This window comes from Melopsittacus undulatus, chromosome 8 (genome assembly GCF_012275295.1).
Source record: "Melopsittacus undulatus isolate bMelUnd1 chromosome 8, bMelUnd1.mat.Z, whole genome shotgun sequence".
NCBI classification, from domain to species: domain Eukaryota; kingdom Metazoa; phylum Chordata; class Aves; order Psittaciformes; family Psittaculidae; genus Melopsittacus; species Melopsittacus undulatus.
This window is the reverse complement of record NC_047534.1, coordinates 7,210,585-7,233,956: the sequence shown is the minus strand read 5'-3', so window position 1 is coordinate 7,233,956 and position 23,372 is coordinate 7,210,585. Positions and strand designations below refer to the sequence as shown.

At 36.0% G+C, this 23,372-nt stretch overlaps 1 protein-coding gene across 1 annotated transcript in view; it reads left to right on the top strand.

Moving 5' to 3' along the window:
• TRRAP (transformation/transcription domain associated protein) overlaps window positions 1-23,372 on the top strand; it is a 99,761-nt gene that overhangs the window by 34,452 nt on the left and 41,937 nt on the right. Inside the window, exons 30-53 of the mRNA XM_034065312.1 lie at window positions 126-296; window positions 1,023-1,091; window positions 4,891-5,010; window positions 5,334-5,453; window positions 5,811-5,975; window positions 6,370-6,551; window positions 6,824-7,022; window positions 7,442-7,570; window positions 8,026-8,292; window positions 8,887-9,093; window positions 9,945-10,103; window positions 10,187-10,321; window positions 10,516-10,626; window positions 11,902-12,048; window positions 13,938-14,151; window positions 14,833-14,958; window positions 16,871-17,017; window positions 18,061-18,260; window positions 18,942-19,063; window positions 19,935-20,148; window positions 21,140-21,319; window positions 21,676-21,822; window positions 22,488-22,607; window positions 22,882-23,169. Of these exons, the coding sequence (XP_033921203.1) occupies window positions 126-296; window positions 1,023-1,091; window positions 4,891-5,010; window positions 5,334-5,453; window positions 5,811-5,975; window positions 6,370-6,551; window positions 6,824-7,022; window positions 7,442-7,570; window positions 8,026-8,292; window positions 8,887-9,093; window positions 9,945-10,103; window positions 10,187-10,321; window positions 10,516-10,626; window positions 11,902-12,048; window positions 13,938-14,151; window positions 14,833-14,958; window positions 16,871-17,017; window positions 18,061-18,260; window positions 18,942-19,063; window positions 19,935-20,148; window positions 21,140-21,319; window positions 21,676-21,822; window positions 22,488-22,607; window positions 22,882-23,169 (3,939 nt within the window). The remainder of the gene's footprint in view (window positions 1-125; window positions 297-1,022; window positions 1,092-4,890; window positions 5,011-5,333; window positions 5,454-5,810; window positions 5,976-6,369; window positions 6,552-6,823; window positions 7,023-7,441; window positions 7,571-8,025; window positions 8,293-8,886; window positions 9,094-9,944; window positions 10,104-10,186; window positions 10,322-10,515; window positions 10,627-11,901; window positions 12,049-13,937; window positions 14,152-14,832; window positions 14,959-16,870; window positions 17,018-18,060; window positions 18,261-18,941; window positions 19,064-19,934; window positions 20,149-21,139; window positions 21,320-21,675; window positions 21,823-22,487; window positions 22,608-22,881; window positions 23,170-23,372) is intronic.

Genomic DNA, 23,372 nt, shown 5'->3' with positions numbered 1-23,372 from the left:
ATTGCATTCTGAAAGTACAAAATAAAATAAGAACTATCAAGTGAACAGAATTCATTTTAAGAAAGATGCTTGCACAAAAATCACTCTCCTCTCCATCTGTATCTTAAACCTGTACTCTCTTGTAGTTCTTGGAAGGAGCTACCATAGAAGTTGATCAAATTCATACACACATGAGGCCATTGCTTATGATGTTGGGAGACTATCGAAGTCTGACACTGAACGTTGTGAATCGTCTGACATCTGTCACTAGACTTTTCCCAAACTCTTTTAATGATAAATTCTGTGATCAGATGATGGTAAGCTCATTTAAGTTTTCTTCAGCTCTTCCCAAAGAATTTTTCTTCTAAGGAGTATTCATACTGTTGAAAGGTTAAAGAATAAATCAGTAATAACTCAGTGTACATACTGGTAGTATAAGATTTTTGTTTGACAATTCATAGAAAAAAAGCCCACGTTTTTAAAGAGCTAAAATATTTTAAAGAGCTGCTAAACCAGAAATTTAAGAGATCTTCTTTTCTAGTGAAGACATACCTAGTTATGCTGAGGTCTGCTTGGACATTAAGCAAGGTGTTAGCAGCACAATATGCTATGGAAACCCTTGAAAACATGTTATGTTTCCTAGTAAAGTAAGTCTGTTTTGGTGTTTTTCTCAATTTTTAAAATGGTAGAAGGTATTGCCCTTCCTATTTGCAGTTTTCAAACTGTGCATTCTTTATCCTTTTGCTATGGATGTTCAAATATTTAAATGCATACGTATCAAGGAAATCATTAGACAAATGTAAGCTTATCAGATTTTTATGCCGTTTGATGTATGTTTTATAATCCCTGCTTTCTTTATTATGGAAAGGACTTAAAACAACAGCAAGCTCTTCATTCTGAGGCAATGGAAATAACTAATCAGTTTTTCCTTTGTTTCCTTCAATCTCTTCTGCCTCTACTTGTTTTCTTGTAGCATATGCTGTCACTTGCTAAAATGGAATAGTATAGTTAGAAGAATAATGCTAATTATTCTCTCTTTGTAGCAACACCTGCGTAAATGGATGGAAGTTGTAGTTATTACACACAAAGGTGGACAACGGAGTGATGGAAATGTAAGTTAGTGAATTCTTGTATGTGGGAAGACAAGAAAAAAACCAGTATTTTTGGAATTACAGAGCTCAGTTGTAAATGTTGCCATAACTGATTACACGCTGATATTTTGTTATAAGCTAATGAACTTATATGTATGTTGAATATTTGTTACAACTCTTAGTAAGAGGAGCTTCTTATCTGCTGATAATGGTTACTTTAAAGGATATTCTATACAGGTTGGTGTGGAACAGCTCATTGGTTTTTATTTTTTTTTCTCAGGATATTCTGCTTAGAAATCTGTTCTTCATTGGAATGGCTGAGAAGCTCAGCAGGATATTCCCTCTTTTTTCATTAATATGTTTCATCTTCATGTCATAGTATTTTGAAAATTCTACAGAATGATATAATCCCACTTAATTTTAATGATAATTTTTAATGATAGTATATAACAAGAAAAACAAGTTGAAATCACATTAAAATCTCTCTCCCATCCAGACTAATGGTCTCAATGTCGAACTATGGGAAGCTGATCAGTGTTCTGATAAATGGAAAATGGCACAGTGTAATGACAACACTGCGTCCTCTTAGCAGTTCTCACTGAAGGGGAATTCCTTCTTCGATGTAGTTTCATGTAGATTACCAGAAGCTCCGTAATTCTACTAAGATTTTGCTAATAACTTATATTTATTGGTGAGATTTATTATTGTAAGTAGGAAAAAATGGGGGAATCTTAGTGATTTTTTTTTTTAATGAGAATGAAATTAGATTGTGTTTTTATTTCTCTCAAAACATGGAAATGGCTTTTCTTCACTCTTTCCTGTCATTGTAAAGAGAGCTTTCAAATATAAATTTAGTAATTGCTTTGTATTTGAATTTGTTTCTTATGTTTAAGTTTAAAGTTTAAGTTTTAAGTTTAAACTTAAAAACTGCATTTTTTCGGTTAAATGCATTTTATTCAGGTCAGAGTAGTTCTAAGGCCTCCATAGTCTTCTTTTGGGATTCTCTTTTCCTCAAGTGTGATGATTACAGACACCTTGCAGATCTTTTTATAGCAATAGGCTTTTGAAGTGCCTCTAGAACAGTTTTTAGTTGTCCTTAAATCACATGTAATTGTGATTTTTTTTTCTGCTCTTAATGTCTTCTGTTGATGTTTTCTATGAGTTGTGTTTTTAGTCTCCTAAACACGTAATTTTTTATTTTAGTGTTGGCTTAAAACCTATATATGTTGAGGGGGAGGTACACACAAGACATGTGAGAGAAGGAATCCATTGTCACTTCCTGGGGGAGAAGTCTATGGAAACATTTCCAGATAGAATTGTGTGACTGCAAAGCTGATGGAAATACTACTGTTTTCCTCACAGTTGTTGCTCTAATGTTTTCTTAACAATAAAATCTCGAGGAAACTGAAGGAAGGCACAGACAGTATGGTCTTTATACAATTGGTGTGGCAGCCTGTGTTCGTTTGTCCATATGCTCTAATTGTATCTTCTAAATGTGAAAAACTAGAATGGTGAAACAGGTGGTCAGAGTTACTGGAGCTGGCCTTTTCCTTACTCATGTTTTCTTAACCATAGTAAGATTTCAATATCTGAGGTACTTGCAAACAATGCTGGGGAGTGTTACTGGCGTAGGTTGTATCATTCGGAGTGGGTAAGTGGATCTAGGAGATGGTAAATATGGAGTGGAGAATGGAATCTGTAGGGAAAGTCTTAGGTACAGAGCACTGTTACTTATGGTAACTTGTTTTTAACCTAAAGGATTTTCATCATTTTCCAGCAGCAATTAATGAAGGTGCCACTTGATGGTAATGCTGGTGTTGTCATGCAGCTCTCCAGCTGAGTGCAGAGTGGCTAGTCAGTGAAGCTTCTGAATGAAACAGCCCAGGAGTCTATGGAATATAGAGTTTTCATATGTAAATGAAAATTCTAGACAAACTGAAAACTTCAGACATCTCAGTTAACTATGTTGCATAATAATTAACAGCTATTGTCAAGATCCACATTGATGCCAGAATAACTAAGCTATTCATTCACTTAAAATGACAGTCCTACTGTGTTCCTGAACTGTCTTTGCTATTTAGATAAATGAGCAAATTAAAACATAACATATTAAGTAGTGATTAAGGTATAATTCATTTGCCTAATGAGTGAAATCTTTGATTTAAATCCCTCCTTCCTTTCTTCCCTGCCTCCCCAGGGAAGAGAGTGGAGTTAAGTCATGTCCAGTAATAAAAAACCCCAAGTTTTGAATAGATGGTTGTGTCTTCTCTCATGAACAGTGGCAGCATGTGGAAATTCTGCATTGCAACCTATTAGAAGGACTTTATATCTTGGTAGCTGAAGTATTGAAAGTGGTTTCGTAATTGATGCTGGACAGATTTTTCTTGGAAGATGCTAAAATATTGTTTCCCTTGACTCAATAGTCTTGTATCTATTTTTTATTCATGATAAATATTTGAGAAGCTGTAAAGTAAAAAAAGGATGCTTTTCATCCTAATTCTTAGAAGAGAAGTTCAGAGCATGAGAGATACTCATTTTCTCCATTCTTTCACTTTGAGATGAGAAATAACCCTACTGAAGTCAGTTTCTGGCTGCAGCCTGAAGAATAGCATATCCTGGTTTGTTCATTTGTTTGATATTCTTGTGGGCTTTTCCTTTTCATGCTGTGACTTCTGGTTTGGTTCAGCCTGCTGCAGAAGTGGTAGAGGTGAGAAACTCAGTGGAGGCACCAGGAAGTTCTTTGTTGTTGTGTTGGGCTTTTTTTGTTTCTTTTTTTGTTCTTATTCTTTTAGATTTCTTTTGAAGTGTGGTGTATTAGTTTTACTGTTGTGTTTTGGGCAGAGTGCATTATGCCTTTGAGTGCAGTGCTGTGAATTGTCTTCTGTTTGTCTGTGGCAGAGCTGTTTTGGTAACATTGCTGTTCAGGATGCTAAGCATGTTTGTACTAGGAAGAGCAGGATTTTTAATTTCTGTGAAGGCACAAGCAGTTTCAAAAGATTTGATATGTGTTCTCAGTCCTGCGCTTCAATCCATGAGGGTAGGCTTGTGGGGGTCTGCCTACGCAGATCATGATGAAGAAGTGGGCCTAGTACTTTGTGTTTACATTCAGTTGAGGAAAAGCAATACCTTTGATAATAATCTTTTGTATAGTGCATACCAGAAATTGGTTTTAGGGAGTTGGTGAGGGTGGATGTTTTGGTATTTTCCTTTCCCTTTTCTTCCTGAAGAAATCCAAACTCTAGTTTACTGAAATATAGTTTTAAATTACACAGTGAAAGAAAAACACAAAATGGCTTGGGGCTTAAGAAGAATTTAGAGTCTAGTGATAGAACAGAGCTGACTTTTCTTTGAAATAACCAGCTGTTTACAAGATATACTTCAGTATATCATGGTCTTGTTTGAAATATGTGGGAAAGATGCCTGTCTTTTTCTTCATGTCTAGTCTGGGATGGTGGGGTATGTGGGGAGCTGTTTAGAAGGGAAGGTCTGGCTTATTGATGTATGAGCCACTTCGGTGTAGTGCAGTGAGCACTCTGTAACTCCTCCATCACCATTATCATTACGCAGTGTTAGCTCTTACCTGTAAACCACAACTGTTTCTAACAAAATTAAAGTATTATATTGCAAGGGTGGAAGGGCAGACTTCCCCAAGAGCAATTTTCTCCATGCATCATGATAAGTAGATGCTGTATATATGTTAACCCCTTGCATTTGGTTGCTGGCAATGCTAATATAGAGAGGAAGAAAAAAGGTATGATGTGTGATACTGTTTTTATATATTTAGCTGGTAACATTAACCTGTGTTTCTTTTTACGTGTAGGAAATGAAGATCTGTTCAGCCATTATAAATTTATTCCATCTGATCCCAGCTGCCCCTCAGACTTTGGTTAAACCTCTGCTGGAAGTTGTTATGAAAACAGAACGCGCAATGTTAATTGAGGTAAGAGGGGAAGTTAACATTGCTGGTATTTTTGCTTTATGGTATTTTTAAACATTAGCATATAATAAGTATCTTAAACATGGTGTGGGACCATTTGATGTAATAAATAAATATGCTCTTCAAGCCTTTTAGGAGGTGGTAACATTTGTCTTAGACTCTTAAAAGTGAGGTTTAAAAATTGTCAATAAATTGTCATCATGAAAGTTCTGAACAGTTTGTATCTGCATAAATGCCAAGTCACATGTGTTTTTTTGAGTGCTAGTAAATTAGTAGAAAATGCTCTGTACTCTGCATTTTTAATTTAAGCTTTATGAATCTTTCAGGCTGGCAGTCCATTCAGGGAACCACTCATCAAATTTTTGACACGCCATCCATCCCAGACTGTGGAGCTGTTCATGATGGAAGCCACTTTAAATGATCCACAGTGGAGCAGAATGTTTATGGTAAGCTCCATGAGGAGTGGAGCAGGAAAAACTCTCATCTTCACAAATCTGATGAATTAGAAGTTTTTCATCTTTTCCATCTTTTTTTCCTTGTATGACCTTGTAGTCCTTAATCATGGTCTTGCTCTGGCTGTAGGTGCCTGTTTTCAGTTTTGCATTTGTTTGTCCTGAGATGCTGATTTTGTGCCTTTCCAGATCATACAGGATTATTACTGAATTTGTAGAGGCTGTTTTTATATATGTGAAATACAACCTCTGGAACTTTACTGAGCAATATAAAAGCTACAGGATGATATAGGCTTTTGGTATTTTTGCTTTTAAAGGTTGTTATTAAAATTATTTCTTCCCCTTCTTCAGAGTTTCTTAAAACATAAAGATGCCAAACCTCTACGAGATGTACTGGCAGCAAATCCTAACCGATTTATCACTCTACTGTTACCTGTTGGCACCCAAGCAGCTGTTAGACCTGGTTCTCCAAGCACTACCACAATGCGTCTTGATCTACAGTTTCAAGCTATCAAGGTATTAATTTATTCTTGTATGTCTCTGCGCTAGATAGTTAAAAGCTATTTAGCTACAAGCCTGTTACATACAGGCTTGCAAGAGTATGTGTCTGTATTATAGCTTGTAGAAAAACATTTGTAAGAATGTAGAGTATTTGTAGTTAGAATCACTCTAGGAAGGGGAAATACACTCAAACTATACTTTTTCTAATCAAGTAAGATACAAGGGTCAGACATGGCAAACTTAAGGAAGAAAAAAATCTTTAAAAATGAATTTAAATGAGGTTTTATTTTTTTACTTTTTTATATTTTAGAACCTTTAATTGACCTTAAAAAATTGCTTTTATATAAATTGTTTCTACTGACAGATCTGTTGTGTGTTGACTGCATTTGTCTTGTTTTGGTTTTGACAGATCATAAGCATTATTGTTAAGAATGATGAATGTTGGTTAGCAAATCAGCATTCGTTGGTGAATCAGCTGAAACGTGTATGGGTGAGTGAAGCTTTTCAGGAGAGGCATCGTAAGGAGAATATGGCTGCGACAAATTGGAAGGAACCGAAGTTGTTAGCATATTGCTTGTTAAATTACTGCAAGTACGTAAACCATTTATTTCCTGTAGCTTCTCTACTTATTATCTTTACCATTACATTTTTTAGTTTTTAAAATACTGTAAGGTTTGCAGTTATTGAAGAGAAAGTTTAATATCTTTCAGAATACTGCCATTAGCTCTAAACCCATGCCTCTGGTACTGCTTGATCTTGCCTCTCTGCTCACTTAAAACCAAGAATAGTTTCTTCATCAAGTCAGCAGCACAGTAGTTTGGTTGGGTATTTTTTCACAGAAACTTTTTATTGTGTTCTTACAGAAGGAATTATGGTGATATAGAGTTGCTCTTCCAGTTGCTTCGAGCTTTTACGGGTCGATTTCTCTGCAATATGACTTTTTTAAAGGAATACATGGAAGAAGAGATCCCCAAAAATTACAGCATTCCCCAAAAACGGGCTTTGTTCTTCCGATTTGTAGACTTCAATGACCCAAACTTTGGAGATGAGCTCAAAGCCAAGGTAACTAAAGCAATTAAATCAAAGAAGCCTGGTATTTAGGTTTAATTTTCTTCTGGGGAACTAGGGCAACAAAACTCCCTTACTTAAATGTCAATGAGTTTGATAATTGGCAGAGCCATTTAGGTGAAAATATCATACCAGAAGAAGAGCAATAATAAATAGAGACAGCAATTCATCTTGTCTTCAATGTGGGCTACTTTAGTTTACACTTTCTAAGAATCTTTGCCCTTGGAAAGGAGAAAGAAGGATAATAGCCTGTGTGTATCTGTTTCTTAAGGTTTTATTTATACCTTCTTTTTTTATAACACAGAGTGTGTCTAATGTGTAGGTTTGCATATGAAATTACTTGAATGTTGACTGCTGTTAGAAGAATCCAGTAGTTGAGTATAATTGTTTTGGGGTTTTTTTATGTTCTGTAGGTGCTGCAGCATATCCTGAATCCTGCTTTCTTGTACAGTTTTGAAAAGGGGGAAGGTGAGCAGCTGTTGGGCCCCCCAAACCCAGAAGGAGACAATCCAGAGAGCATCACTAGTGTTTTTATAACAAAGGTAACAATCCTTGTTTACATTAAAGGGTTTGAAAAATTAAACAAAAATGTTCCCCCTCATTTGGCTTTTCAATCCTGATGTGAATTAGTTGTGCTGTTTCTAAATACTGTGACCAGTTGTATCAAATCACTTCATAACTTTGAACTATTGTGAGATCCATCAGTCATTGGTAGGATTTGACTACAATTTTACGTCTTTACGACTTGAATATCTGTCTTTAGAAATAGGCCTAGGACGTCTGTAAACCCAGTCTTTTTCATAGGCAAAGCTTTCCAAGACTGAACACGAGTAATTTTGTAATTCACTTCAATTTTATTGAATCAGTTACTGGTTATAAAATAGGTGTTGTTGAAGAGGAGGTTTGGGTTTTTTCTTTATTATAGAGATTAATTTTTATTTTTTCTTTTCCCTCTTCTCACCTTCCTCCTCTCCTCTTTGATCATCCCTGGGGCTAGGTACTTGATCCGGAAAAACAGGCTGATATGCTGGATTCTCTCAGGATATATCTCCTGCAGTTTGCCACACTTCTGGTTGAGCACGCTCCACACCACATTCATGACAATAACAAAAACCGGAACAGCAAACTGCGGCGCCTAATGACATTTGCTTGGCCTTGCCTCTTGTCCAAGGCATGTGTGGACCCAGCATGCAAATACAGTGGACATTTGCTTCTGGCACACATCATTGCGAAATTTGCCATACATAAGAAGATAGTTCTGCAGGTATTGGCTATGGGCTTGTATTCGTACATTTAAGGGATGTTGATAAGTTCTGTAGTGTGCTTGCTTTTATTTTTAAATTGAAGAGTAGAGGGTGTGCAGTAGTCTTGGATGCTTACTATAAAAGTAACCGTTAAATTCTTATGGAACCAAAAAATATGAAAGCAGTAAGCTAAATGTTAATACAGATTTGTTTGTGGATAGGAAAGTATAGAAAATTTAAAGAGTATAGAAAATTTAAAGATAAGTGAAAACAGAAAGGATAAAGGGGGCAATAAGAGGGCAATAAGAAGTGCTTTCGTTTAAATTAACAAAATTGGTATGTTTCCTCATTTAAGAGGCAAACATTCACTTGAGAATCTGGGGACCAAAGGAAAATTTCAAGTTAGACAGTAGAGAGGGAGGAAGAAAATGGGAAGGAGACAGAAGGATACATTGTGTATTTCTGATGATGAATTATCATGGTTACTAAAATATGGGGGGAAAAATTGTGTTCTTTAGAAAATACACATTTTTGTTGTTGTTTCTCTTTATATTTAAATGCTTGCTTTTTGGTAAATATGTATATTAATGTTGATCACAAACTTTGCTGTTTAGGTCTTCCACAGTCTTCTAAAAGCTCATGCGATGGAGGCCCGAGCTATTGTCAGGCAAGCAATGGCTATTTTGACTCCAGCTGTGCCAGCTCGAATGGAGGATGGGCATCAGATGTTGACTCACTGGACACGAAAAATCATTGTGGAAGAGGGTCATACAGTTCCCCAGCTAGTACATATTTTACACTTGATAGTGCAACATTTCAAGGTACTTGCACCAGTTATTCTGATAGTCACTGTATGTCAGATATCAAGGAAGTAAACGAGTTTGATTAGAAAATAACATCTGATTTGTATGGTGTAGCTTCAGAAGGTTTCAGCTGCCTGCAAGGATATTAAGGACTGAAAATGACTATTAAATAGGAAACCACTTACTAAGTTTTAGCATGAATGAAATTAGAAATCAAAATGTTAGGTGAAAGTCTGCAAGATTAATTAATTGCACACGCATTAGTGGTGCTCTTTAACAGGGCTGTGAAGTTTCTTTGAGTTGCTTAGAATAAGTGCAGAACCATATTCTTTTCCATGCTTCAGTAATCGCTGTTTGTTTGACTTTACATATCCTATGGGGTTAACTACGTAACTTCTATCTCCAGCTAATGTATGTTGTGAAACATCAAACAAATGGGGGAATGTCAATATAGGAGCATTATTGAAAACACATATTAAAACATGATGGAAAGTGACAGCTAGTTAATATGCATTGAAGTGACTTTTCAGGAATTGATTGCTTAATGCTTTTTAGAAAGCAATATCCGAGTGTGTTCAAATGTGAGTTGTAGCTCTTTAAAAGGATCAGCAAAAATTTGGAATGATTGTTCCTGAAGAAAGAACATTTTCATTTGGGCACGTGAAGTCAGTAGTCACTACTGAAAATTGTAGCCAGAATTTTATTTCCAAAGCACCAGTTACTTTTCTGGATTGCAAAATTTGAACCAGTACAGATTTAGCAAACTGTGGGATTAAAGACTTAGTTTAGCATTTTGCTTTAATTCAACTCTGTATTGTGTAGAATTTTATTGTTTAATGGCTAACATGACTGTGCAACCATCTTTTCAGGTTTATTATCCAGTGAGACATCACTTGGTTCAACATATGGTTAGCGCCATGCAGAGACTGGGCTTCACTCCCAGTGTTACAATAGAGCAAAGAAAATTAGCTGTGGATCTTGCTGAAGTAGTTATTAAATGGGAGTTGCAAAGAATTAAAGACCAGCAGGTAGGTAGTTTAAGTAAACTGGTAAAGATTGAAATGTTACACAGTTAAATGCTTTTTTAACATGCACATTGCTGATATTTCAGCCAGATTCAGATATGGATTCAAGTACAAGTGGAGATGGACCAAGTTCTGCCTCATCTGCTGTTAAAAGAGGGTTGTCTGTGGATTCTGGCCAAGAAGTAAAACGATTCAGGACTGCTACAGGAGCAATAAGTGCTGTAAGGAAATACAAGTTTTTGTTCAAATACTCTGAAATTATAACCTGCACTGACTAAACAATTTAATTATTCTGCATAACTCGCAAGTTTCAACTCCCTGAATTAAAGGTTACAGCTTCAGAATATATAAATCTGTTCTGCTTGTTGCTATCCTTCAATATTTCTTATGTTTTTTGTATTCTGTATACATGCAGGTATTTGGACGTAGCCAGTCCTTGCCAGGAGCTGATGCACTGCTTTCCAAGCCAATTGACAAGCAGCATACAGATACAGTTGTGAATTTCTTGATTAGAATTGCTTGCCAGGTAGTGTGTTTATTCTGATATGCAAATACCAATGTGGCATTAGTGGCCAAACCCTTAGCCTCCTTTTTTCATAAGAGTCCTTGTATGCTGGTATTGTTCTAGTGTTTGTGTACTTTCTTTTGTGAAAGGTTAGAAACTTTAATGTGAAGTTGTACAAAAAGTAAAATGTTACTATTTTAAGGAGGAAAGAAATTGAATTTGATAAGCAGCCTCTGCATTTAATTTCACAAATGATGGGTATTATTCATGAGAGGTATGCTTTAGCTTCTTATTGTTGGCATTGTACGTTTATAACTTGATGCAGGGAGCGTGCACTTTGAACTTAACTCTTTAAATGTGAACAGTTGCAATCCACATTTTGAAATTGAAGGAGTCTCCAATTTACTGTGCTGTTGATCAGTTCTAGCCACTTTGTTTGTTCTTCATGTTCTCTTCTCAAGCAAGTCATATATTAGGAGTGACAAGACTGAAAATAAACTTGACTAGTAGAATTTGACTGGAGCCAGCCAAAGACTTCAGAAAGTTCCCATAAGTGTTTTGTCTTTATGTATTTCCCTGATGCTACAAAGCGTGCTTGTTCTGTTGCTTAGGTTTAATGACAAGAATATTTTACCCGTATAAAATACTTTAACTGAACAGTATTTAGAGAGTTTAATAAGGAAAGTCTATGTAACTTATATACCTAAGGATAATGATTGTGATTGTATTTTCAAGATCAAATACATGGAATTACTTGTTTTCATGCAGCACGTAGAACTAAAGCTTTTCACCAGATTTTGTTAAGAATGAATATTTTTAGAGTGGGGAAAATTAGTTAGGTGTAGCTCAAGGTTGACAAATTTTATGGCTTCTGCTTCTGCAGCAGACATAGCTGGTAAGTGATATGGGATTTTATACACCACAGTCCACTGCACAGAATAGACATGCTCTTGGAGTCTAAAGATGAATTGAGTAAAGAGCAAGGTATTGATACTTTGCAAATGGAAAATGTTAACCATCCTGAGCATGTAATAATGAAGTATGGGATTAAGCTTTTTTAAATATACCTTTGATGGGTGATTTAAGGTAATTGGCTAGCAGTTTAGACACCAGTTCTGATGTTTACTATTAGTTGTCAGCTTCTTATGCAGTTAAACGCTCTGTGACTGTACTGATAAAACTACTTAAGCTCATCCATTTCAGAAATAAGAAATTATATGCTTGCTTGCAATGCATGATAAATTAATGAGTTGGTTACAAAAGGGTGTCATTTTGTTAACTCTGATTAATTGCTAGGTAAATGACAACTCAAACACTGCTGGATCTCCTGGGGAACTGCTGTCTCGCCGCTGTGTCAACCTTCTGAAGACAGCTTTACGACCAGATATGTGGCCAAAATCAGAGCTGAAGTTGCAGTGGTTTGATAAGCTGCTAATGACTGTGGTAGGTAACATTCTAGTCCTGTAGGTCTTTAGGTTTCACTAGCATATATATTGATTGAATAGTAGCAATAGCTGATTTTTACAGTCTTAATCTTTTCTTCTTTGTAGTGAAATACATAAATTGCTAAGTATGTGAATTGCTTGGTCAGTTTCTTTTCTGTTAATAGGAAGTTTTACAGATTAAGATTGATTTTACTGGTTCCAACTTTTCTAGCTACATTATGGTAATACAAAGTTCACTGAAAGGTTAGTTTCCTGCATTTGATGATACAGCATATTTTGACCATCGTCTGTATGCTGTTTGTGTGCTATTTGCCATATAATAAGTTTCTCTAAGCCTATTTTGTTTCATGCTATTTAATAGACTAGTAACTCTTCATTGCTTAAAATTTTAGGAACTCTCTTCAACAGAAACTTTATTGTTTCTTTGAATAAAAGAGCACTATATCCTGCTTTGGGAGACTTTAAAACGTCTAAAATTATGTGAGAGTTTGAGGAGGGCCATTTTTCCCATATGTTGATCTACATGTGCTATACAGTTGTGTTTATGGATACAGGCATTGAAAGGTGAAGCATCTAATTCCATCCTCAGGAAGATGGATATTTGTTGATGTTTCCTGAATACAAGGATATGGAACGGAAATTTTGTATCTTAATTTTGTGTTACGTGGCATCAGTTTTACAAGAGGTTCAGAAAAAGGGATAAGGCTTCTGCAGCAAAGAGAAAATTTACAGTGATAATTCTGTAGGTTTAGAAAGATATGTCCAGGAATCATAGAATAGTTAGGGTTGGAAAGGACCTTAAGATCGTCTAGTTCCAACCCCCCTGCCATGGACAGGGACACCTCACACTAAACCATGTCACCCAAGGCTCTGTCCAGCTTGGCCTTGGACACCGCCAGGGGTGGAGAATTCACCACAACTTCCTTGGACAGCCTGTTCCAGCACCTCATCACCCTCACAGAGAAGAAATTCTTCCTTCTGTCTAACCTGAACTTTCCCTGTTTAAGTTTGAACCCATTACCCCTTGTCCTATCACTACAGTCCCTGATGAAGAGTCTGTCTTCAGTATCCTTGTAGGTCCCCTTCAGATACTGGAAGGCTGCTGTGAGGTCTCCATGCAGCCTTCTCTTCTCCAGGCTGAACAGCCCCAACTTTCTCAGCCTGTCTTCATACGGGAGGTGCTGCAGCCCCTGATCATCCTCTTGGACTTGCTCCACCAATTCCATGTCCTTCTTATGTTGAGGACACCAGAACCGTACACAATACTCCAAGTGAGGTCTCACGAGAGCAGAGTAGAGGGCAGGATTACCTCCTTTGAGCTGCTGGTCATGCTTTTAATTTTATTTTTATTAATTATTACTGTAAATATTAATGACTTCATATATTCTTTTTTATTTATATATTATGGTTTATTTATATATATTATGAATTATTACTATGAATATTTTATTTTCATTATTGTTTTGTTTAGTTCCAACAACCCCTTTTCTAACTGTTGAGCTATGACTTATTATAGAATATGCTGGTTTAGCTCTTCACTGAAGGCCTGTCTCTGAACAATGTTGACAAGGAGATAAAACATAATCCTCTGTTGAAAGGATTTCTAACCAGCAAGGTTGCAAGCAAGTTTCAGATCTGAGGATCACAAAAGACACCAGAAGGAACAGACACCTGTAAATGCTTTTTATGGCTAAAGATTTTATAGTAGCTTGTATTTTACAGTTTTTATTGCATGACTTAGGCAAACAATTAATGTAAAACATCACTAGCATAGGAACCTCAACCTTATTACAGGGTTTCAACAGATCTGAGCTGGGTTTCCTATTATACTGTGTAATACTTCTATGATTTCTCCCACTCACTGCTTTCTGTATGTGTTCTGTTTAGGAGCAGCCCAATCAGGCCAACTTTGCCAACATTTGCACTGGCTTAGAGGTCTTAAGCTTTCTGTTAACTGTACTGCAGCCCCCTGCTATCCTTAGCAGCTTCAAACCCCTGCAACGAGGCGTAGCAGCTTGTATGACGTGTGGGAACACCAAGGTTTTGAGAGCAGTTCACAGTTTGCTTTCTCGCCTAATGGGTATCTTCCCTACGGAACCAAGTATGTGGTATTTTCTTCCTCCCTTTATCCTTTGTTGCTGCATAACTTAAGTGATTAAGGGTGGTGTGAAGACACTCCTTGGAATGTGCTAATATTGTGTTTTATGATTCCTGCATGTAATAGTCTATTTTAGCTTGCACTTTCAACCTCTGCTTAAAAAAAAAGTTGAAATCAGTAATCATGTGGAATACATCATTATCCATTGACATTAAAACTTAATAACCCGTGGCTGTCATAACTTTAGTACAAGAAATACATGCTATAAATTTAATGCATTTCTGCAATTATAATATTTCAGGTTCAGAAGTGCAATTTTTTAGTTAAACTGCTGTTTTGCTAAAGCAAGGAAGGGAAATAGCGTGTGGGAAAGGAAGACAATAGGTAATATGCTGTGTCTTAATAGGAACTGCTTTAGATAATGTTGTTTTTAAAAAAAACAGTTATCTTAGACTTCTCATCAAAATTTATTATTTAGGAGTGGTACACTATTATAGAAGGCATTGGTTGTATACTAAAGAGGTTTATATAAATAAGAGATCTGCTTATGTTACTGTGGTTTGTCAGCAACCTAAACTTCCAGTGATGGTAAAGATAGATGACTGCGAGTTCTTAATATAACTGTTACTTACCTGTTCTGGGCTAATGTTACCAAAAATAAACACAACTTTTCAAACTCTGCAGGTACCTCAAGTGTAGCTTCAAAGTACGAAGAGCTGGAGTGCCTTTATGCTGCAGTTGGAAAGGTTATTTATGAAGGACTTACTAATTATGAAAAAGCCACTAATGCTAACCCTTCTCAGCTCTTTGGTAAGTTAAATTTCCCACATCTCTAGTAGATATATGAAGAGTGTCTGTTCAGGAGTGTAGTGTTTGTATTTTGACAAATGTTGCAAGCTTTTGTTTTCCGTAAGGAAATTGAAATCTGGTATTATGCAGAGGAAGCTGTGGGAAACATTTTGAGCTAACTTGAGAGATGAGCTTGGCATGTCTGTCATCTGTAAAGAAAGGGACTGAGGAGTTCATTGCATTGTCTTCTCCCAGTAGCTGACTTGAGAGTAATTATAGGAAATGGAGAGCTGCAGGTGGAAGCCTCCTGTATTGAAAGTGTGTAGGAAAAAGGTGCAGCGTTCAGATTAACCGAAATAAAAGGTCAAAGTTACTGGAAACTTGTTGTATGGGAAAAACAAAATCCTGCAGGTAGTTCTCTGAGACAGAGTATTTCAAGGAATCTGTAAACATTCGTACATGATATTATCTTATATTTTATTTTTAAAGTCTCATTTATCAGCTGACTTAAATTGTGTATGAAAAATTATGTATTTGTAGATCTTGAATTCTCAGTAAGAAATTACAAAAATACTATTTTTCCTGAGCGAGCAAATCTGAAGTTTAGCATATACCATTCTGGAGAGTTGAAATGTTCTTCTTTTCTTGTTCTTTGTATTTACTTAACTGGTAGAGAACTCAGCTACATAATACAATGACAAAGATATATTGGAACAATATAGGTTGGCCCAGAACTAGCTGTGTTGGTAATACAGACCTGAAATTGCACAATTTTGGAAAACTTGCTGATTTAAATGGCAAATGTCCTTCACTGTTTTACTCTGTGATCTGTGTAGATAGTTGTAATTTCGCTTTGGGAATTGCCTATTTGTCAGATGTCAGGATGTGCCTTACAACAAACTAACCAAGAAAGATGTTTCCTAGATTCTGTCCAGAGCTCACTTAAAAGCAGCACTACAGTCTGACCATAGAAGCTGGGGCATAGCTTGTTAATTCTTTGTTTGAGAGGCTGAACATTGTGTGCCAGTGACATCTGAGCATGGAAAGAAATCAAAACTTTCAAAGCATCCATTCAATGAACAAAGCTACACTTATATAAATATTGGTGTAGGCTTTTGTTGCATTATGAAGTTGCAGTAGGGCAAGAGGCAGCTGTAGATTTTTGAGGTTACAGTTTCATAGGATGTATGCACTTCTTTTAAAGAGTTAAGTATTTTAAAGCATAGATATTGCTGAAACTGATGGGTTTGCATGAATATGGAGAAGCTTATATTAGGATAGGCATTGCTAACAACTATGTGCAATTTGAAGGGACTGTGATCCTTAGGCACAGTGCGTTCATGAACTGCCAGATTCTGCTGATTCTGCAGTTTTTCAATGTACAGTATCTGATTTATGAAATTTTATACAGTTTCTAGATTAGAAACCCAAGATTGTGTAGTTTTTGGAGTTATTTTTAAGTGCTGAACCTGGGTCTATTAATGTAAAAGCTTTTTGCTACTAGAACCAATGTGAAATATTAGGAGTAGTTTCATTTTGCTTGGTTAACTATGCATATAATATTTCTTTTATATATATATTTTAGGGTCTTGGGGAAGTATCTGCTCTCCATTCCCCCTTTCATGTCCTCCCTTTCTCCCCCTTGTCCTCCATATATACAGAACTTTCGCATATTTGGTTAATGCAAAAATTACTTGTTAGTTTTAGACTAAGGGCTGAAGTTGAAATTGAACTTTTTCTTCAAACCTGTCCAGATTCCTCATGTTTATGACTTGGGTAATCCCATGCTGCTTTTGTGGCAGGACAAAATACAGCTAGAATCTTTTCCTGTGTTCTTTCACAGAACGAGAACATATATATTGAAAACCTATATCTTAACCTTGGTCGTGCTCAGTGAAAGTCTGATTTCCTTAAGTATTGTTTTTCTCTGTAGGTACTTTAATGATTCTGAAGTCTGCATGCAGTAACAATCCCAGCTATATTGACAGATTGATTTCAGTTTTTATGCGATCTCTGCAGAAGATGGTCAGGGAACACTTAAACCCACAGGCTACAGCAGGAACAGCAGAAGCTAATACAGGTATGATGTTATTTAGACTAAGGATGTTAATGATCAGAAGTGTTGTATTAACATTTTAGGGTGTATTAACATATTAAAGGAGTTCACATGGTTTTGCGTGCATTGTTACATGTTGAAAAATACGTCAGCATTAGTGAGAAATACTACTCAAGTACTGAAGGATAGAAAAAATGTACTTGGAGCTCCTGTTACTTGCTTAATATGTGAATTTTGGTATAAACCCAAGCACTTCAGTGAATGGTTAGTGAATATTTGTTGAGCAACAGCATATATTGAAATACTGAAGTTCTGTAAGATTTTTGAGGGGAGAGGGGCTGAATTTTTTTGGTCTGTGCTTCCACTTTTTTATTTTATCTCCTTCCTATTTGGTAACAATGGAACAACTGTGAAATTCACTTGTTTGAGCTGCTGCTTTAGTTTTTATCTTAAAAATAGCATCTCTTTAATTCTGGACAGTTCTGTCTGTCATCAAATGAATTAGGTCATGAGTTGTGGAAAAAATCAGATGTTCTTGGAGAAGATTCAGAGCTAGTAAAGAGCACTTTGGTTTATTAATGAATAAGCTGCTGAAGGAAAGACTTTGTAAGAACTGCTGCTGTTAGATTCCCAGCCCATATTTTAATTAGATAAGTGAGAACCTGGCAGATTTTATTAACACCGAGAAGCAATTGGAAAATTATTAAACTTGACAGATAAGCAAGTCAGGAAATTAACGGAACAGAATAGGTTTGCTGCATCATAGAGTATTTCTTTCACAAGTTTAATTGCAGTTTTTCAGTACTGGGGTTCTGTAATTTACCAGAATGAAACCACACAGGCTTGCCTTTAGGATTGTGGATGAATGGATTTGAGGTGGGTTTTTGGAGGAGTCTGAGTTACTTATGGATGGAAAGTAGTAATTCTAAAACATTATTTCCAGGGATCTATTTCCAGATATTGTCATTACTACTTTTAAAATTGCAGTAGCTCATCTTGAGAATATTTTTACTAGGTGTTTTATAGGAGCATGCCCAATTCTAATCCTTTATTTGCATCCATAGCAGGTACAAGTGAACTAGTAATGCTAAGCCTGGATCTCGTGAAAACTCGCCTGGCTGTGATGAGCATGGAAATGAGGAAAAATTTTATACAAGCTATTCTAACATCTCTTATTGAAAAATCTACTGATGCCAAAATTCTTCGTGCAGTGGTAAAAATTGTGGAAGAGTGGGTGAAAAACAATTCCCCGATGGCAGCTAATCAGGTAAATTGAGACTATGAAAATCATTGTTGCTCTCAAATGCTACATAACTGTAAGCCAGCGTTACAATTTTCAGGTTTTGACAGTGAGGTTTGTAAAGGATCTGTTATGTAATTTCAGATGCCCTTCATGAGGTCTGGAATATTTTGCATCCACTGTGGAAGTAAATGGAGTGAAAGATGCCTAGCTTTTTATAGGCTTATATTAGGTGTGTGATCTGAAGTGCTGTTTTGCTGAGAACTTGTTTCAAAGTGAAAGTTTTAAACTGTTTCGCATTAACTAGGATAGATTCTTCAGGAGGAGAATGACTAATGCTGGTTTAAATCATGTTATTTCTCTAACATTTTGTGGCCTCCTCAATTTGCCATATTTTCTATTAGAGCTGAGTACTTGAGAGTCTAGTGCTCTATGAAAGAAGTGCACTTTTGAAAATCTAAGATTTTTGTAATCACTGAACAACTCAAATCTGGTTTTAGTCACGATTTTAAAACTCTGTAGCATGTATTAGAAGGATAAATGCTTGAGTTATTTTTCAAGAACTATGACCTTCTACCAAGCTATTTTTCAGTACTTTAGAAGTGAAAGAGTGACATAGATGATGGCTGAGGTGTACTTAGAATGTGCCAGTACTCTGCATGTTTTAAGATGAAGTGACAAAATTAATCATGTCTTCTTTTAACACAGACACCTACTCTCCGGGAGAAGTCCATTTTACTAGTGAAAATGATGACTTACATTGAGAAGCGTTTTCCAGAAGACCTTGAATTAAATGCCCAGTTCTTAGACCTTGTTAACTATGTCTATAGGTAATTACAGCAATTAATCATTTATTGCAGCTTATTGGTTCATAATTTGTATCATATATGACCTTTACAACATAGCATCAATCTTTTAGGTCTGAGTTATGTGATTATTATTTTTTTTCTTTCTCCTAAAATGCAAAATCATTTGATTTCACTGAGACCACAGAATGTGTTTAAAAGACAGTTTGAAAATGGAAGTTCTTTGAAAGGATTTTTGTTTTGCCTCCACTAAAATATTCCCACTGTCACAATCTAGTCCTTTCCCAAGATAACAGAGTGTCTTTGTAGCTGATTACATTCTAAACATTATGGTGATAGCTGAAATCTGTCTTTTCACATCCATATGTTATAAAGGTTTGGGTTTTTTTTGTCAGATATTTGTTGTACATTACACTTGCAGGAGAGTTACTTTGCCAGAGCTAAACTGGCAGGATTTGTAATATAATGAAATCATTAATTATCAACAAATGCTAGGTATTTAATTTTGTGCTGATGATTCACATTATTCTGAATTACTCTTCACTGCTGTTCTGTTTGTTGGGTAATTGTGCAAACCCCTAGTGTAGACATGGTGATCAGAAGTTTGTTATCAATGAATATCATGTATCATTTCAAACAGAATACAGATGTGGCTGAAAGCGTTTCATAATTATAATACAATTTTATCCTGAAAGAGTTCTTATAGTTCTGGGGTAGTTTTCTAGGAAGCAGCAATATTTTCATTGCTGTTTCTTTCAAAATCCACACCTCTATGTGTGCCACACCATGTGGGCTTCTACAGAGTATCACCTCTATGGATTTTAAGTATTTCATCTGCAAAAAATAGAAGGCTTCTCTTTGTAATGTCTCTGTCATATCATCTTTATCATTTTAGGGATGAGAATCTTTCTGGTAGTGAACTTACTGCTAAACTGGAGCCTGCCTTTCTCTCGGGTTTGCGTTGTGCCCAGCCACTCATCCGAGCCAAATTTTTTGAGGTCTTTGACAATTCTATGAAGCGGCGTGTTTATGAGCGCCTCCTTTATGTGACCTGTTCTCAAAACTGGGAAGCAATGGGAAATCACTTTTGGATCAAACAGTGCATCGAGGTAGGGAAGTTATTTGCATTGGAAATATCATTTGAGAAGTATGTTTTATTCCTTATTTTTCTTGGTTGGGTGTGAAAGCATTATGCAGCCTTGCTTGTGGTATGTATTATCTGTATCAAAACTAAAAATATTAAATCTGCTGCCTCAGATACCTCCTGTGGTGCTTAAAAATAAACACAATGTCTAAACCATGAAATGGTGGTACTTTTAAAGTGGCTTTATTATCGACCTTTAAAATCTATTTTCTCTATGAAAAGATTAATGACCAGGTTAATACTTCTTTAAGAAAACCCATCTCTTAAATGGTGGCATTTATAAAAAAAAATAAAAGAATTGTTGTAGTAGATGTTTTCAAGAAAACTGTTAAGGCCAGAGAATCTGTACTGGTGATATGACAACTGTTAGGTGGGATTAGCGTGGAAATAGAACTGCATTTTGGTTTGGTTTATTTAAAACAAAATGGGGCCAAACTGCCTTTTTATTTTTATTTTTGAAACAGTTTGCATGTTAAAGCATGGGCGTAAAGTGACTGTGAGGATAACTTTGTGCTCTTAAAGATATTAGAGCTCCTTTCAGAGAGATAAAGAACAGCATTGCTTGATGGTTTTTTGCTCCCTTACCTGTTTTTGAGAGCACTTCCTTGTTAATGATGGGAGTCTGTATACATTAGCTGATTGAGGGCATTGAATATAGATGTCAAAAAGTACAAAATACGTAATTTAGGCTTAGAAGGTTCCTATTTCTTCAGCATTTTCAGGAGAGGCTTGAAAAACATTCTTGAAAGTACAGTCATGACCTTCGAAGTGGTGGCAAAATGTAATCAGTTTAAGATGAAAATGTATTAATGTGTTTGATGAATAAAGGTAATAAATAGGCTTTAAACATGATGGCAACTTTTATCTTGTTGATATTAAATTGTAGTGATGTTTTCCTTGAAATAATACAGTAAAACATATATTTAAAACAATCTCCTTGCTTTTGAATGTCTTAGCTCCTGTTAGCAGTGTGTGAGAGGAATACTACAATTGGGACAAGCTGTCAGGGTGCTATGTTGCCCTCCATCACTAATGTTATCAACCTTGCTGACAGTCACGATAGAGCAGCATTCGCCATGGTAACCCATGTCAAACAAGAGCCTCGTGAAAGAGAAAACAGTGAATCCAAAGAAGAGGTAACTGAGAGAAAATACTGTAGACAGATCTTATTTATGTAATATTGTTCTCCATAGTTTCTCATTGTGTAAGTTTGGAGAATGTCTTGAAGATGATATGCACAGATTGCTCAGTATATCTCGTGTTTAATACACTGTGTTTTAACCATGCATGGGTTTCTCAGAACTTGCACTCATTTGTTTAGCCTTTTCTTTACTACAGTACTCTAGCACTTATATATTTGAACCTGAAGAACTAGCAGAAACAGTGAGACCTGAAATAAGTTGTTTGGAAGGGCATTTTATATTTGTATGGGGGGAAAAAGCAAAAGTACATAGAAATGTCAGCATGCTTTGTCTTGTTTGCTTCTATATAGGATGTTGAAATAGACATTGAACTGGCTCCGGGAGATCAGACCAGTACACCTAAAACTAAGGAACTTTCTGAGAAGGACATTGGCAATCAGCTGCACATGTTGACCAACCGGCATGACAAATTTCTTGACTCTCTTCGAGAAGTGAAGGTTGGTATAGGTTGTCAGTTTCCTGACAAATCACTTTAATACTGACATCTTCAAACTGACCTGACATGCCTTTTTTCCCCTTATCTGACATTTCTGATTTTTCTAGCTGACTTTATTTTAATGTAGGCATCTCGTATAATCTGATGTAATTACTTGTGTAGAGTAAAAAAATTAAGACTTTACTTAATTGCTAGTTTTACTTTATTACTTTCCTAGAAAGTTAAATTGCATCCTTCTCCACCTTTAAGTATATTTTAACTGTTCAGTTAAGAAAACAGTGGTGACAAAGGGTTCAGGATCAGAAAAGCATGTCAGCATGTCATGTTTAAATAATTTCAAAGAAACTAATGTTAGCTGAAAGCTATGTTGAAATAGTACTGCCATAACAGCTCTATTCAATTAACTTTACCAGTCATCAACTTCCTTCCTTTTTCCTTCTATTTTTTTATTAATAGTGAGAATAATAAATCAGAGCCTTGATCAACATGAAAATAGTATTAGGATCTTGCTACAGTAATCTGTATCACTAATGGAAATGTCTTTTTGATGCGTTGGTTGGAAAAGGCCTTTGCTTTACTGCTTAAACAACTGTATAACTATGTACTGCTTTCTTCTGTAAGTTATATTTTTCTCATTTGTATCCATCTCTTTCTCTTTGTTTCTAGACTGGAGCGTTGCTGAGTGCCTTTGTCCAGTTATGTCATATTTCCACACCATTAGCAGAGAAGACTTGGATACAGCTTTTTTCTCGACTTTGGAAAATCTTGTCTGATAGACAACAACATGTGAGTATTTCTCTCCTTACTTATAAATTCCTCTTTGACTGGTGTTTCAGGGAAACATTATTTCTGTGATGGCATAGTGACTTGTTCACTTGCTTTGAGAAGTTTGCCATTCTTTGTGACTAGTGAATCTTTTGAATGGAATAGGGTCCTTCAGCTTTCAAAGAGTAATACCCTTATGAAATGATTGTTTCCTGTATTAATGAGATTTTAAATCTAAATTCTCTGATTGAAAAATTTGAATGAGCAAGTAACTATTCTTATGTTTTTGTTCTAGGCCCTAGCAGGTGAAATAAGCCCGTTCTTGTGCAGTGGTAGCCATCAAGTGCAGCGAGATTGCCAGCCAAGTGCACTGAATTGCTTTGTGGAAGCAATGTCACAGTGTGTTCCTCCCATTCCCATCAGACCCTGTGTCCTGAAATACTTGGGTAAAACTCACAATCTCTGGTTTCGTTCTACACTAATGCTGGAACATCAAGCCTTTGAAAAAGGACTGAGTCTACAAATTAAGCCTAAGCAGACAACAGAATTTTATGAGCAGGAAAGCATAACTCCTCCTCAACAGGTAGTGTTATATTAATTGAAATACCTTATGAAATCTGAAGAGAAACACACAGTGACAGTGTAGTACAATAGTATGACAGAATCATTTAGGTCGGGAAAGACCCTTAAAGTCATCAAGTCCAGTCATAAACCTGACAATGTCAAGTCCACCACTAAAACATATCCCTAAGCACTACATCTACACATCTTCTAAATATCTCCAGG